This window comes from Schistocerca americana, chromosome 8 (genome assembly GCF_021461395.2).
Source record: "Schistocerca americana isolate TAMUIC-IGC-003095 chromosome 8, iqSchAmer2.1, whole genome shotgun sequence".
In the NCBI taxonomy this organism is placed as follows: Eukaryota; Metazoa; Arthropoda; class Insecta; order Orthoptera; family Acrididae; genus Schistocerca; species Schistocerca americana.
The window spans coordinates 332,631,433-332,644,447 of NC_060126.1; the positions used below are offsets into that span (position 1 = coordinate 332,631,433).

General features: G+C 43.2%; 1 protein-coding gene across 1 annotated transcript in view; it reads right to left on the reverse strand.

Annotated features, from left to right (window-relative positions):
- The window catches only part of LOC124545199 (sodium-coupled monocarboxylate transporter 1-like), a 172,770-nt gene that overhangs the window by 33,709 nt on the left and 126,046 nt on the right, over positions 1-13,015 (reverse strand). The window contains exon 13 of the mRNA XM_047124063.1: positions 1,775-1,977. Within this exon, the coding sequence (XP_046980019.1) occupies positions 1,775-1,977 (203 nt within the window). The remainder of the gene's footprint in view (positions 1-1,774; positions 1,978-13,015) is intronic.

The window sequence follows — 13,015 nt, forward strand, 5'->3', positions numbered from 1 at the left end:
TGAATAAAATCTGTCTGCTTTCAGGAAAAATGTGCGTTACATCACTTATTGAAAGCTCCTCGTAATGATATTTATTAGCCACAGCACTTTTTTCTTTCATTTACGCTATGCTGTTGGATAGCTCCTGTTTTTGTTTCCTAACCAAATGATAGTAAAGTGCTTCCCTCAAAGTGAACCGCGCACTTGGTTTCATTGCACAATAGATATTGTTTTGAATTCTTGTTCAAAAAATGGTTCAAATGGCTCTGAGCACTATGGGACTTAACTGCTGGGGTCATCAGTCCCCTAGAACTTAGAAATACTTAAACCTAACTAACCTAAGGACGTCACACACATTCATGCCCGAGGCAGGATTCGAACCTGCGATCGTAGCGGTCGCGCGGTTCCAGGCTGTAGCTCCTAGAACCGCTCGGCCACCTCGGCCGGCTTGAATTCTTGTACTTGAGCCTTAAATCATGTCTAGCAGTAACATAATTGTAACGAAACAGTGTTAAAATCAACATGTTGCCTATAAAATTCATCCTTTAATTTAACCCTCTATTAAATTTTTTGAGTCATTCAAACAGACGCACCCAAAGCACCAAGTTAAGTCAGGCACTTGTATGATAGCGCCATTAAAGATTCGTCTATGGCAACGACCTTCAGGTAACTCAATTGCATTTCTTATTCAACTAAAATCAAGATATAATATGTTTCGTGTTTTCATAAACTCAGCAGAGTGGCCCAGCGGGCTTACATGTCACGAAATTGAAGTCATAAACGATGTGCACTCGAGCTGCGACGCTACTTCGATCAAAATACCAGACAACTGCTAAGTTTACAAAATGAAATGGTAATTAGGCTCTGGATAGGTCACGTAAAAAGTATCATAAATTCTTGTCTAAGAAATTTAGTGTAAATTGTCGTTATTTCAAAGAGTAAGAATTCATTGTTACGTAAATTCAATTTAATAATTCATTGCAGACAGTTGTGTTCATTTCTAATGATTTTATGAGAATAATGACAGTACTTTCTCATAGTATTTGATTCTGCAATACGACAAATGCACAAATTAATCATTTAAAAGACAAGAACAAAGAATGATTCGCTACTTCTACATCATTTTTGGTACACCACAACATTAGCTAAATATTCAGAGTGTTTCACGTTTAAATTTAACCTTGCTTATTCAAATGTCAGAAGCTATTGCAACTAGCTCATGTACTTCACTGCATCGAGATGTCATTACAACAGTACTACCTAATTCTTACTATTGTTATGTTATTATTATGCTGTTATTATTAGTAGACAATGTGTTGCATATTATGTCGCAATTTCTGTCAAAGTGAGACTGTTGAACGTGTTTTCATGCGCGAACGCGAGCCTCATATCCTGCTATGTTCCCCTGTAGACATGCGGCTACATATTTACGTCGTTGATTTCTTTTCTGGAACCCATAGTTTCTCTAACGTCTCCCACAGGGAATCTTCTAAGACAAATTTTTATTCTTCTCTCTTAACGCATTTTCTGAATTTTCTGGTATATTCCGCCATAGTTGTCTTGCTGTCAACAGACAGTCTCACCTTGCAAGAGACCTTGCATTATCTTACAGTTAACACACAGCCTCACCTTGCAAGAGACAGTCCCTTACCTTGCAATAGTCATTCACCGTGTAAGAGGTAGTCTGTCACCTAGCAACAGACATTCAATCATCTCGTGATAGACAGCCTCTCGTTTTGCAAATTGAGAGTCTCTCACCTGGAAGGTGCCGTGTATTCAATGCACAGCCACTCACCTTGCAGCGTCCGCCGTGATGGTGCTGTTGGCGGCTGCGGTGACGGCCGTGGTGTTGAAGTGGCGCAGGAGGTCGGCGCTGCAGCCCGCGATGGACACCGGCTTGCTGGGGATGGTGATGAGTCCGGCGGCCATGACCGCCTGCGAGCCCAGCACCACCCAGCCCATGAAGATCAAACCTGCCAGCCCTCCGAAGATCGCACCCTGCGCAGCGGTCGAAACAATCGAACCATCATCTGGAATTCTTTGGAGGTCATCAGTTGGATTTATCAGTTCGAAGGACAATTATGGTTCATATAATTGCTCACTGTTTACGGATTACTAAAGAGTGAAGGATGATTCGCTAATTCCATACCAATCTCAGTACAGCGAAGCACTAGGAAAAGTCAGCGCGGGATTAGCCGAGCGGTCTTAGGCGCTGCAGTCATGGACTGTGCGGCTGATCCTGGCAGAAGTTCGACTCCTCCCTCGGGCATGGATGTGTTTGTTTGTCCCTAGGATACTTTAGGTTAAGTAGTGTGTAAGCTTACGGACTGATGACCTTAGCAGTTTAGTCCCATAAGATTTCACACACATTTGAACATTTTGTTTTTTTTGAATATTCATTTTGAGTAAAAGTCACCGTTGCAGTTGTAAGTTTACTTTACACAAAAAGCACTGCCGTACTCGTAACGTTAGTTACATCTTCAGGTGAAGTTGTCAACACAAACAAACACTGAAATAATAGGAAAAAGTGAAGGATTTGGATAAAAGGAACGTCTGATCATTGCCAATAGTGGCTGAATGCAAGTAATATATTATGTGCCAATGACCAATTCTTACAGTTACGACATAATATTGGAGTAAAAATATTAGTAAACTTTGCTAGATTCCAAAACTCGAGTCGCAGCTCACGACAGATCAATGTAGAAGGGGGTCAATTGCCGGAACCCAAAAAGGGAACACAAGTAAACCGTTAAAATACGATGTGGTGGGGAGCATGGGGAGCACGGAAGAAAACAGAAAAAAACAGAGAAAACCATACGATGTACCAGTGGATCACACGAGAGGAGTACAGAGCAACACTGCCACTGAGCGCATACTAACGCGGAAACATACGATGGGCCACTAGACAGAAGGCGCATGCGCAGAAGAGCTAAGGCAGATTCAAGAGTGTGAGAAGAACGCTATCAATTGTGTGCACACGAAATTACAAATACTTCCAATATAAAATCCCCCTGGCCGAACTTGGTATGCGCTTTTTGGGACCAAGAAGGCATTCTCTCGTTGGACTATTTACCTTAGCGATCTACTATAACCGGCAGTAGTATGCTAATCTGCTGAACCAGCTGAAGGACGAGATTAATAATAAATGACTAGGAAAATCTAACAAAGGGATTCTTTTGTTTCAAGACAACGCACCTCCGTGCCTGTCCAACGTTGTCGCTGACAAATTGACGAGCCAGAGCTCCCAACTTGTCAGTCCTTCGTACTCGTCGGACACAGGCTCTCCGTTCCCGAACTTGAAGAAACACCTAAAGGATAACCATTTTTAGGGCATTAAAGATATCAGAGAGACTTCGGAGGGACGGTTTCACGACCGATCACATGACTTATTTGTACGGACTAGAAAAGCAGCACAAACGATGTAGCAAGTGTATCAGTCTCAGGGGATAACTTATTGAATAAACGGGTAATTTCAAAGCTCAACCTTTATTGTTTCTAAACAAAGCCGGGAACCTTTCAGCATCCCCCCGTACATTCGCAATAGTGAGAAAAGTCTTTAAAAAGCAATCACAAAAACGGACATTGCAACAGCACTCAATTTAAAAAAATACTGCTATGTGGTCGCCATCGATGCTGCAGCAGCTCACGCACGGTGTCGTTACGTTGTTCGTCCGCTGCACGCAGTGAACCCACACGCGAGGTGCACATACGCTATCTCATCATTAAACCTATTCATACTGCCGTGTACCACTGTTAGCGTGTAAAGAACACTGTCTAGAAAAGAAAAAAAAAAAAAAAAAACAACCGCGAGACGGAAACGAGGCCGGCCGGTGTGGCCAAGCAGTTCTAGGCGCTACAGTCTGCAACCGGGCGACCGCTACGGTCGCAGGTACGAATCCTCCCTCGGGCATGGGTGTGTGTGATGACCTTAGCTTGGTTAGGTTTAAGTAGTTCTAAGTTCTAGGGGACTGATGACCTCTGAAGTTAAGTCCCATAGGGCTCAGAGCCGTTTGAACCATTTTGAACGGAAACGAGGAGCACTCAGCGCAAATGTAAGACCGAAAAGCAAAGCAATATGAGGATTACAGTTTTCAGTAGCATGTATCGCTAGTAAATGCAATTAGTTCGTTTCAAGAAAAAGACGCACAACGCGTACCGCTGACATTTACACAGGGATATTCTGAATTTAATATACATAAGAGATGGACTAGAGTAAGGAAAGAAACCAAATTTAAAAAGTCACTGTTGACCAATGGTCCTTTTTAGAAAAAAAAAGATATGTAACCATGAAGAATCTCAGATATACTCTCTTTGGACTTTGGGTTCGATAGATGGTAATTATAAAAAAAATTCGTAGCAAGGAATATAAATTTGGCAGAGTCGATTCCTTAATGCACTGGCGATGAAACAAAGAGGAAAATTCGTAATTGTATTAGACTGACGAAACCTTCAATGCTCCGCAATGCCTAATATGTATGGAAATTCGGTATACATCCTAGTCTCCTTCTCCCCCCTCTCTGTCCATTTGCTCCTCAACCTCTATTGATCCACCTCGTACATTTTCCCCTCACTCTGTCCATCACCACCTCCGCCGTCTTTCTATTTCCTCCTGCCACCCGTCTCTCTGCATCTCATCCTACCTCCTCCGTACGTCTATTTCCTCTCCAACCCTCTCAGTCCATCTCTTTTTCCCTTCCTTCTCTGATATTAACACTCGTTTCTGTTATTGAAAATTCGTAATATGTAGTACATCTCTAAACATAAGCTGATAAGCCAGGTATGCAACTTTTCTGTTTTCTGTGAAGGCCGACTCCGAGGGAGGAAATTAAATTACAAGTTGATGCGTACAAATTTAATGAACGGACGAAAGACGACGGAAGGCATTTCTGGGAAAAGGAAAGAATCGGGTTCACTGAAAGCGAGTTACCAAGGCCCACGTCGGACCTGAAGGATAAGGGAGCGGACCGGATGAAGTGGTAATTGACAGAAAGACACTCCAAGTCTCCACAGGAATTTCTTTCTCGTAGTCGAGTTTGACAGAGCACCTGCACAATGTTGTTTACAAAATAAATAGCCCATGGACGGCCGTCTGTCTAAAAGGGTATCTTGTAAAAGATTGAAGTAAATCGGTCAAGAACGTTTCACGAATATTGGTAACAGCGATTACCCTTTATGTACTATATACTTTTTCACATATTAAAAAATGTATAGACTATTTCCTACCGGACGTTCAGAATCGTGTAAAAATCGATCAAGAACCCTTCAGGATTTTTGCAACAGTGTTTACCCTACATATATTACATATACATTTATTTATTAAAAATATGTATAGCTTGAAATGGAAATGTGTGGTAAGGTCTTATGGGACCAAACTGCTGAGGTCATCGGTCCCTAAGCATACACACTATTTAATCTATTTTAAACTAACTTATGCTAAGAACACCACACACACCCATGCTCGAACCACCGATGGGGGGAGCCGCAGGGGCCGTGACAAGGCTCCCAAGACAGCGCAGATACCCCGCGCGGCTTCTGTATGGCCTGAGCCTGCAAGAATGTTCGTTATAGGGTACTGCGTAAAAGTCTGCAGTCAGTCAGTGAGGAATGTTTCTACATTTTAGGGTAACAACGTTTCCCCTTTATACATTGACAACTACTAAATAACACAGACACTGCAATATCGCCGACACCGGGCAAGCTTCCCACGCCCGGGTTCCCGGGTTCGATTCCCGGCGGGGTCAGGGATTTTCTCTGCCTCGTGATGGCTGGGTGTTGTGTGCTGTCCTTAGGTTAGTTAGGTTTAAGTAGTTCTAGGTTCTAGGGGACTGATGACCGTAGCAGTTAAGTCCCATAGTGCTCAGAGCCATTTGAACCATTTGAACACCGGGCAAGCGACGTTGAATTTAACTGTCTCCCCTGTACGGGAACATACACAATGAATGTACGAGTGCAAGTTGCAGATACATCGTTGACGATATACCGTTGTTTCGATCAGGCCGTGAGTCGTGCTCGGACAGCCAAATGATTATGCGATTGCTCGCGATAAGTGTCAAAACTGGGTTCGAGTAGCGGTCCGGCAAAACTTTTCATTCCATTATACAAGTGATACTTGTCCATATTCACAACTGCGAATACATTTCATGTACCTAATGCTGTGCATTACAGGAGGTAATCGAAAGGGCAACCACCATATTCAGTACAGGTTCAAATGGCTCTGAGCACTACGGAACTTAACACGCGGTTCCAGACCGAAGCGCCTAGAACCGCTCGGGCGCACCAGCCGGCCCCACATTCAGTACAGGCATCGCACGTTGCTCGTCAGTAAAATAGCGAAGATCGACACTCTGGCCCTGACCGCACAATCAGACGTGGCCACCGCCGTGTCATGCTCTGTCAATAGCGTCGTCGGATGCGGTAATGAGGGGCAAGTAGTCAGCACGCCACTCTACTGGTCGTTGTCGATTATCTGCCTCTGGAACGGCTACTACTCGCTGCTGCTTGCGTATCCTCATAGGCTGAATGCACCCCGTACCAGTCCTCCTTCCAAAGAAAAATTGCTGGAAGTACCGGAAATCGAACCCTGATCCTCCCCACAGCAGTCAGTCACTCTAACCACTTAGCTAGAGAGGCGGACTGAAATTCATCACAGTGCATTTATGCCGACAAGAAATGTTTTTTTCGTCGGGAAGTGGTATCTTGTGCATGAGGATTTAATATGTTTCCACAAAGGAGAGAAAGAAAGGCAGAGAGAGAGAGAGAGAAAACGCTTGTAGTTTGTGGTACTGTATTTCGCATTGTAGTTCAACTTCTCTCTCTGCTCCTTCAGCAACACATTATATAGAGCCAGTCTCAGAGTAGACCATTGCCTTTGGCGGACGAGAGCCATACCGACAGGAGGCAGACAAGAACGGCTTATGACCCTGCCTCACAGTTTTACCTCCGCTCGTCCCCCCTCCTTTATTTTCCAGAATTCACAGAAATTCTCTTGTGTACTTCGCGGTATGGGCATTCTTGTAAGAGCATTCATTATGGAAACTATCCCCTAGGCCAGGGATGGCGAGCCCCTGTACATTTACTTGCCATTTTTTCCAGATAAATATTTATGCAGCCATCGCGTGTCACCAAACTAATCGTGGAACAAAATTTTGGTATCCCATATAACTCCTTTTTTTCTTGCACGCTTTGTACGTGTTTAGGTATATGATAGTACATGGATGCATACATATTTTATCTACAGTCTAGGACCGCGCGACCGCTACGGTCGCACGTTCGAATCCTGCCTCGGGCATGGATGTGTGTGATGTCCTTAGGTTGGTTAGGTTTAAGTAGTTCTTAGTTCAAGGGGACTGATGAACTCAGAAGTTAAGTCCCATAGAGGTCAGAGCAATTTGGACCAACATATTTTATGATCTGTAGTGCCTAGAAATTTGGGGTCTACTGATTAACCAAAATAATTAATACTTCCGTATTAACACAATGCTGCGACAGACGTCATGGGCTAGGGATATGAACCTATACAGATGGCGGAACTGTACTGTATACAAGATATGAAAGGGCGGAGGAGTCATTTGTACTCAGGTGAATCATGTGAATAGGTTTCCGTCGCGATTATGACGGTGTGACGGTATTCAACAGACTTAGAACGCTCAATGGTAGTAAAAGCTAGATGCATCGGACATTCCGAAAGCCACAGTGTCAAAAGTGTCAGATGGACTATCAGACCAATTGTGTGATTGGATTGAACAGCTCCTAGATAACAGAACGCAGCATGTCATTCTCAATGGAGAGAAGTCTTCCGAAGTAAGAGTGATTTCAGGTGTGCCGCAGGGGAGTGTCGTAGGGCCATTGCTATTCACAATATACATAAATGACCTTGTGGATAACATCGGAAGTCCACTGAGGCTTTTTGCGGATAATGCTGTAGTATATCGAGAGGTTGTAACAATGGAAAATTGTACTGAAATGCAGGAGGATCTGCAGCGAATTGACGCATGGTGCAGGGAATGGCAATTGAATCTCATTGTAGACAAGTGTAATGTGCTGCGAATACATAGAAAGAAAGATCATTTAGCTACAATATAGCAGGTCAGCAACTGGAAGCAGTTAATTGGTTCAAGTGGCTCTGAGCACTATGGGGCTCTACAGCTGAGGTCATCAGTCCCTAGAACTTAGAACTACTTAAACCTAAGGACATCACACACGTCCATGCCCGAGGCAGGATTCAAACCTGAGACCGTAGCAGTCGCGCGGTTCCAAACTATAGCGCCTAGAACCGCTCGGCCACACCGGCCGGCGCAGTTAATTGCATAAATAATCTGGGAGTAGGCATTAGGAGTGATTTAAAATGGAATGATCATACAAAGTTGATCTTCGGTAAAGCAGATGCCAGACTGAGATTCATTGGAAGAATCGTAAGGAAATGCAATCCGACAACAAAGGAAGTAGGTTACAGTACACTTGTTCGCCCACTGCTTGAATATTGCTCACCAGTGTGGGATCCGTACAAGATAGGGTTGATAGAAGAGATAGAGAAGATCCAGCGGAGAACAGCGCGCTTCGTTACAGGATCATTTAGTAAACGCGAAAGCGTTACGGAGATGATAGGTAAACTCCAGTGGAAAACTCTGCAGGAGAGACGCTCCTTTGCTCGATACGGACTTCTGTTGAAGTTTCGAGAACATACCTTCACCGATGAGTCAAGCAATATATTGCTCCCTCCTACGTATATCTCGCGAAGAGACCATGAGGATAAAATTAGAGAGATTAGAGCCCACACAGAGACATACCGACAATCTTTCTTTCCACGAACAATATGGAATAGAAGGGAGAACCTGTAGGCATTCAATGTACCCTCCGCCACACACCATCAGGTGGCTTGCGGAGTATGGACGTAGATGTAAATGTAGATCTTAATATATGTATGCATCCATGTACAATAAATTTCAGGAATTACCTCTCATCACGGACAGTGCTATGCTGACAGCCTTCACGTAACAACCGAGAGCAGTGGCGATCGTATAGAGTTGTCAGTGCTGACAGATAAGCCATACTGGGTGAAACAGCAGCAGAAATCAATGTCGGACGTACGACGAACGTATCCGTTAGGATAACGCGGCAAAATTTGGCGTTTATGGGCTATGGTAGCAGACGGCCGACTCGAGTGGCCTCCTAATAGGACGACATCCCCTGCAGTGCATTTTCTGGGCTCGTCACCCTTTGGGTTGGACACTAGATGGATGGAAAACAGTGGCCTGGTCGGATGAGTCCAGATCTAAGTTGTAAAGAGCATGTGGTAGGGTTCGACTGTGGCGCAGACCACACGAAACTATGGACCCAAGTTGTCGACAAGGGCTTGGAAGCTGTTGATGGCTCCATAGTAGTGTGACCTGTCCTATGGTTCAACTGAACCGATCATTGACTGGAAGTGGCTAGGTTCGTCTACTTGGAGACCATTTGCAGTCATTCATGGACGTTCCCAAACAACGATGGAAGCTTTATGGATGACAATGCGCCTTGTTACAGGGTCACTATCGTTCACAACTGGTTTGAAGAACATTCTGGACAATTCGAGCGAATCTCTTGGCTAGTCTGATCGTCCGACATGAAACCTACCGAACATTTTGGGACGTAATCGAGAGGTCACTTCGTGCACAAAGTCCTACACCGGTAAGACTTTCGCAACTATCGACGGTTGTACAGGCAGCAGGCTCAGTGGTTCTGCAACGGTCTTTTAACGACTTGTTGAGTCTACGCCACATCGAGGTGTTGCACCTCCCGTAGGCAAAAGAAGGTCCGAAGCGACATTAGGGGGTATCCCAAGACATTTGCCGCCTCAGTGCAGTCTGAAGGTGATTTTGGCTGTTGCAAATTCTATGCCAAATAATTTATATTAGGTGTATACTTTGTAACTTTCAGTAAAATTCAAGCTGAACTGGAGTCATCTGACAAGCGGTTTCTTAGCGAATCTTTAAACTTATTCAGTACAGAAAATAGTGACTCACAGGCATAGATAGGTGAAAATATGCTCAAGATAACAAAGCCAGCATCTTCAGATATCTGTATGAGTCTGGAATTGAATTCCAAGTTTCCGTAAGTTCTAATGTCGGCGTTTTTTCGTCCAATAGTCTTTCTAATTCATTTACTTCCAATTATTTTTTTGTTTTGATAAATTTTTGAGTCCATGTTGAATGTAGAGTGGAAATGTCAGCTATATTCCAATTCCTTCTATTACATCAAATTAAATTTATGCAAGTTCAGTTTAGCCACTGAAGTCACATCAGGACACATAATAAAAAAAAAAATTAGTTTCTCTAACAACTTCTTGAATGTATTATCGAACAAAACTCCTTAGCGACTTTTTCGCGGTCTGGCTTTACGAATAAATCCAAATCAATGGTAAATTTTCAAATTTGGAAAATACTTCTAGTTTCTGTAGAAGATATCGTTATTAAAATCTTTCAGTTCGCCTTGAAAACGTAAATCACAACAAAAATTATTTTGTTTGTGCCTTACATTGAAATCTTTGAAATGCCGGCACAAGTCCCTAAAAACCATTAGTTTTCTAAGCCGTGTGACATTTATAAACTTTGAACATTGTAAAAAGTTTCCCTTATTTTGTGAATACAGTCTGATTTCTTTCGAACAATCCATGTAGCTTTGAACTAAGTTGCCGGAACTCAGCCAGCGGATACCCTTATACATCTGTAAGCCGCTGTGATCCTGGATTACTTCATCTAACAACTATTCGTAATTTTCTTTATTAGAAGCTTGCGACGATGTAAGGTCCACTGTTTTGTGACTTTGATCATTATATTACGAAGAGCAGCGAAACTACGCCTTGCACGATGCAGTGGAATCCAAGAACAGACTGTCCGATGTGTGCTTGGAACAATCACATTTTTTACCCACCTTATTGAAAGCTCCATTATTCGTTACCCAAGGGATCTCAGATCTATTCCATATTCCTAGATTTCCAGAATGCTTTTGATACCGTTCCTCACAAGCGACTATTAATCAAATCGCGTTCATATGGAGTATCATCTCAGTTGTTTGACTTGATTCGTCATTTCCTCTCAGAGAGGTCATAGTTCGTAGTGTTAGACGGTTAATCATCGAGTAGAACAGCAGTGATATCTGACGTTCCGCAAGGTAGTGTCATAGGCCCTCTGCTGTTCCTGGTTTACATAAATGATCTAGATGATAATCAGGGCAGCCCCCTTAGACTGTTTGCAGATGACGCTGTAATTTACCGCCTAGTAAAATCATTAGACGAACAATTACAATTACAAAATGATCTAGAGAGAATTGATATGTTATGCGAAAAGTGACAATTGGCACTAAACAAGGAAAAGTGCGAGGTCATCCACATGGGTACTGAAAGAAATCCGATAAATTTTGGGTATACGATAAATCGCACAAATCTAAGAGCTGTCAATTCGACTAAATACCTAGGAGTTACAGTTACGAGCAACGTAAATTGGAAAGACCACATATATAATATTGTGGCGAAGGTGAAACAAAGACTGCGCTTTGTTGGCAGAACACTTCGAAGATTCGACAAACCCAATAAACAGACAGCCTACATTACACTTGCCCGTCCTCTGCTGGAATATTGCTGCGCGGTGTGGGAAACTTACCAGGTGGGATTGACGGAGGACATCCAAAAAGTGCAAAGAAGGGCAGCCCGTTTCGTGTTATCGCGCAATAGGGGTGAGAGTGTCACTGACATAATACGAGAGCTGGGGTGGCAGTCACTGAAACAAAGGCGGTTTCTTTGCGGTGAGATCTACTTACGATATTTCAATCACCAACTTTCTCTTCCGAATGCGAAAATATTTGGTTGACAGCCACCTACGCAGGGAGAAATGATCATCGTAATAGAATAAGAGAAATGAGAGCTCCAACGGAAAGATTCAGGTGTTCCTTTTTCCCACGCGCCATCCGAGAGTGGAATGGGAGAGACCTAGTATAAAAATGGTTCGATGAACCCTTTGCCAGGCACTTGAGTGTGAGTTGGAGAGTAACCATGTAGATGTAGATGTATAAACAAGTTCTCGCTTCCCACGCCTAGGTTCCCGGGTTCGATTCCCGGCGGGGTCAGGGATTTTCTCTGCCTCGTGACGGCTGGGTGTTGTGTGCTGTCCTTAGGTTAGTTAGGTTTAAGTAGTTCTAAGTTCTAGCGGACTTATGACCCCAGAAGTTGAGTCCCATAGTGCTCAGAGCCATTTGAACCATTTTTTTGTATAAACAATTTTATTTGGAGTCATCTCCTTTCCAGTTAGCGAAATTTTAACTGCCATACAACCATCTATCGCTTTCGTAGTTGCTGCCAACGATATCGTCGTAATCAATTCTTATTTGATGTCATTTACAACACGATATCGAGCAAACACACGTAAATGGACAGATTTAGTAACATCTTTACTTTCGCAATACAGGCGAAATGTAAGGAGAGGGCATATGCCATTCTTTGTTGTTCTCTTATATTTTCAGCAAGTTTTAGGGTCCTTTGTGTTATTGTGTATCTGGATAAAGGAGTATCTTTGATCTGTTCAGTCATCTTGCCTTTATTTTCAGAATGAGGGGGCACATGCAGACCACTTTTTCTTCAAACATCCCCCGTTGCCAAAAGGCTTACCATGTCGGGCATTGACGGTGCAGCCGAAGAACATGTGGAACTTTTTTGACAGAGAGCTTTGTGAATTGTTTTATAGTGCCGTTTTACAGGCGATGTTCTGCGCACAATCTTTCCGAAATATAAAACACATGAACGTTTATTAATCATTCCATATTCCTCAGTCCACCAAGCTACGATTCTCTGTTACATTTATTTTGCGCTTTCTGTTTATTTGCTGTACTAGCCTTGTTCAATAATACTCACAAATTTAATTGCATCAAATGACATAAGCGCACAAAAACGAACAGGAGAGCACTGTTTCCGCTGCAACAATTATTCAGAGCGATGCTTGTCAGTGGAGGTTGAAAGTCTACATCTACATCTACATTTATACTCCGCAAGCCACCCAACGGTGTGTGG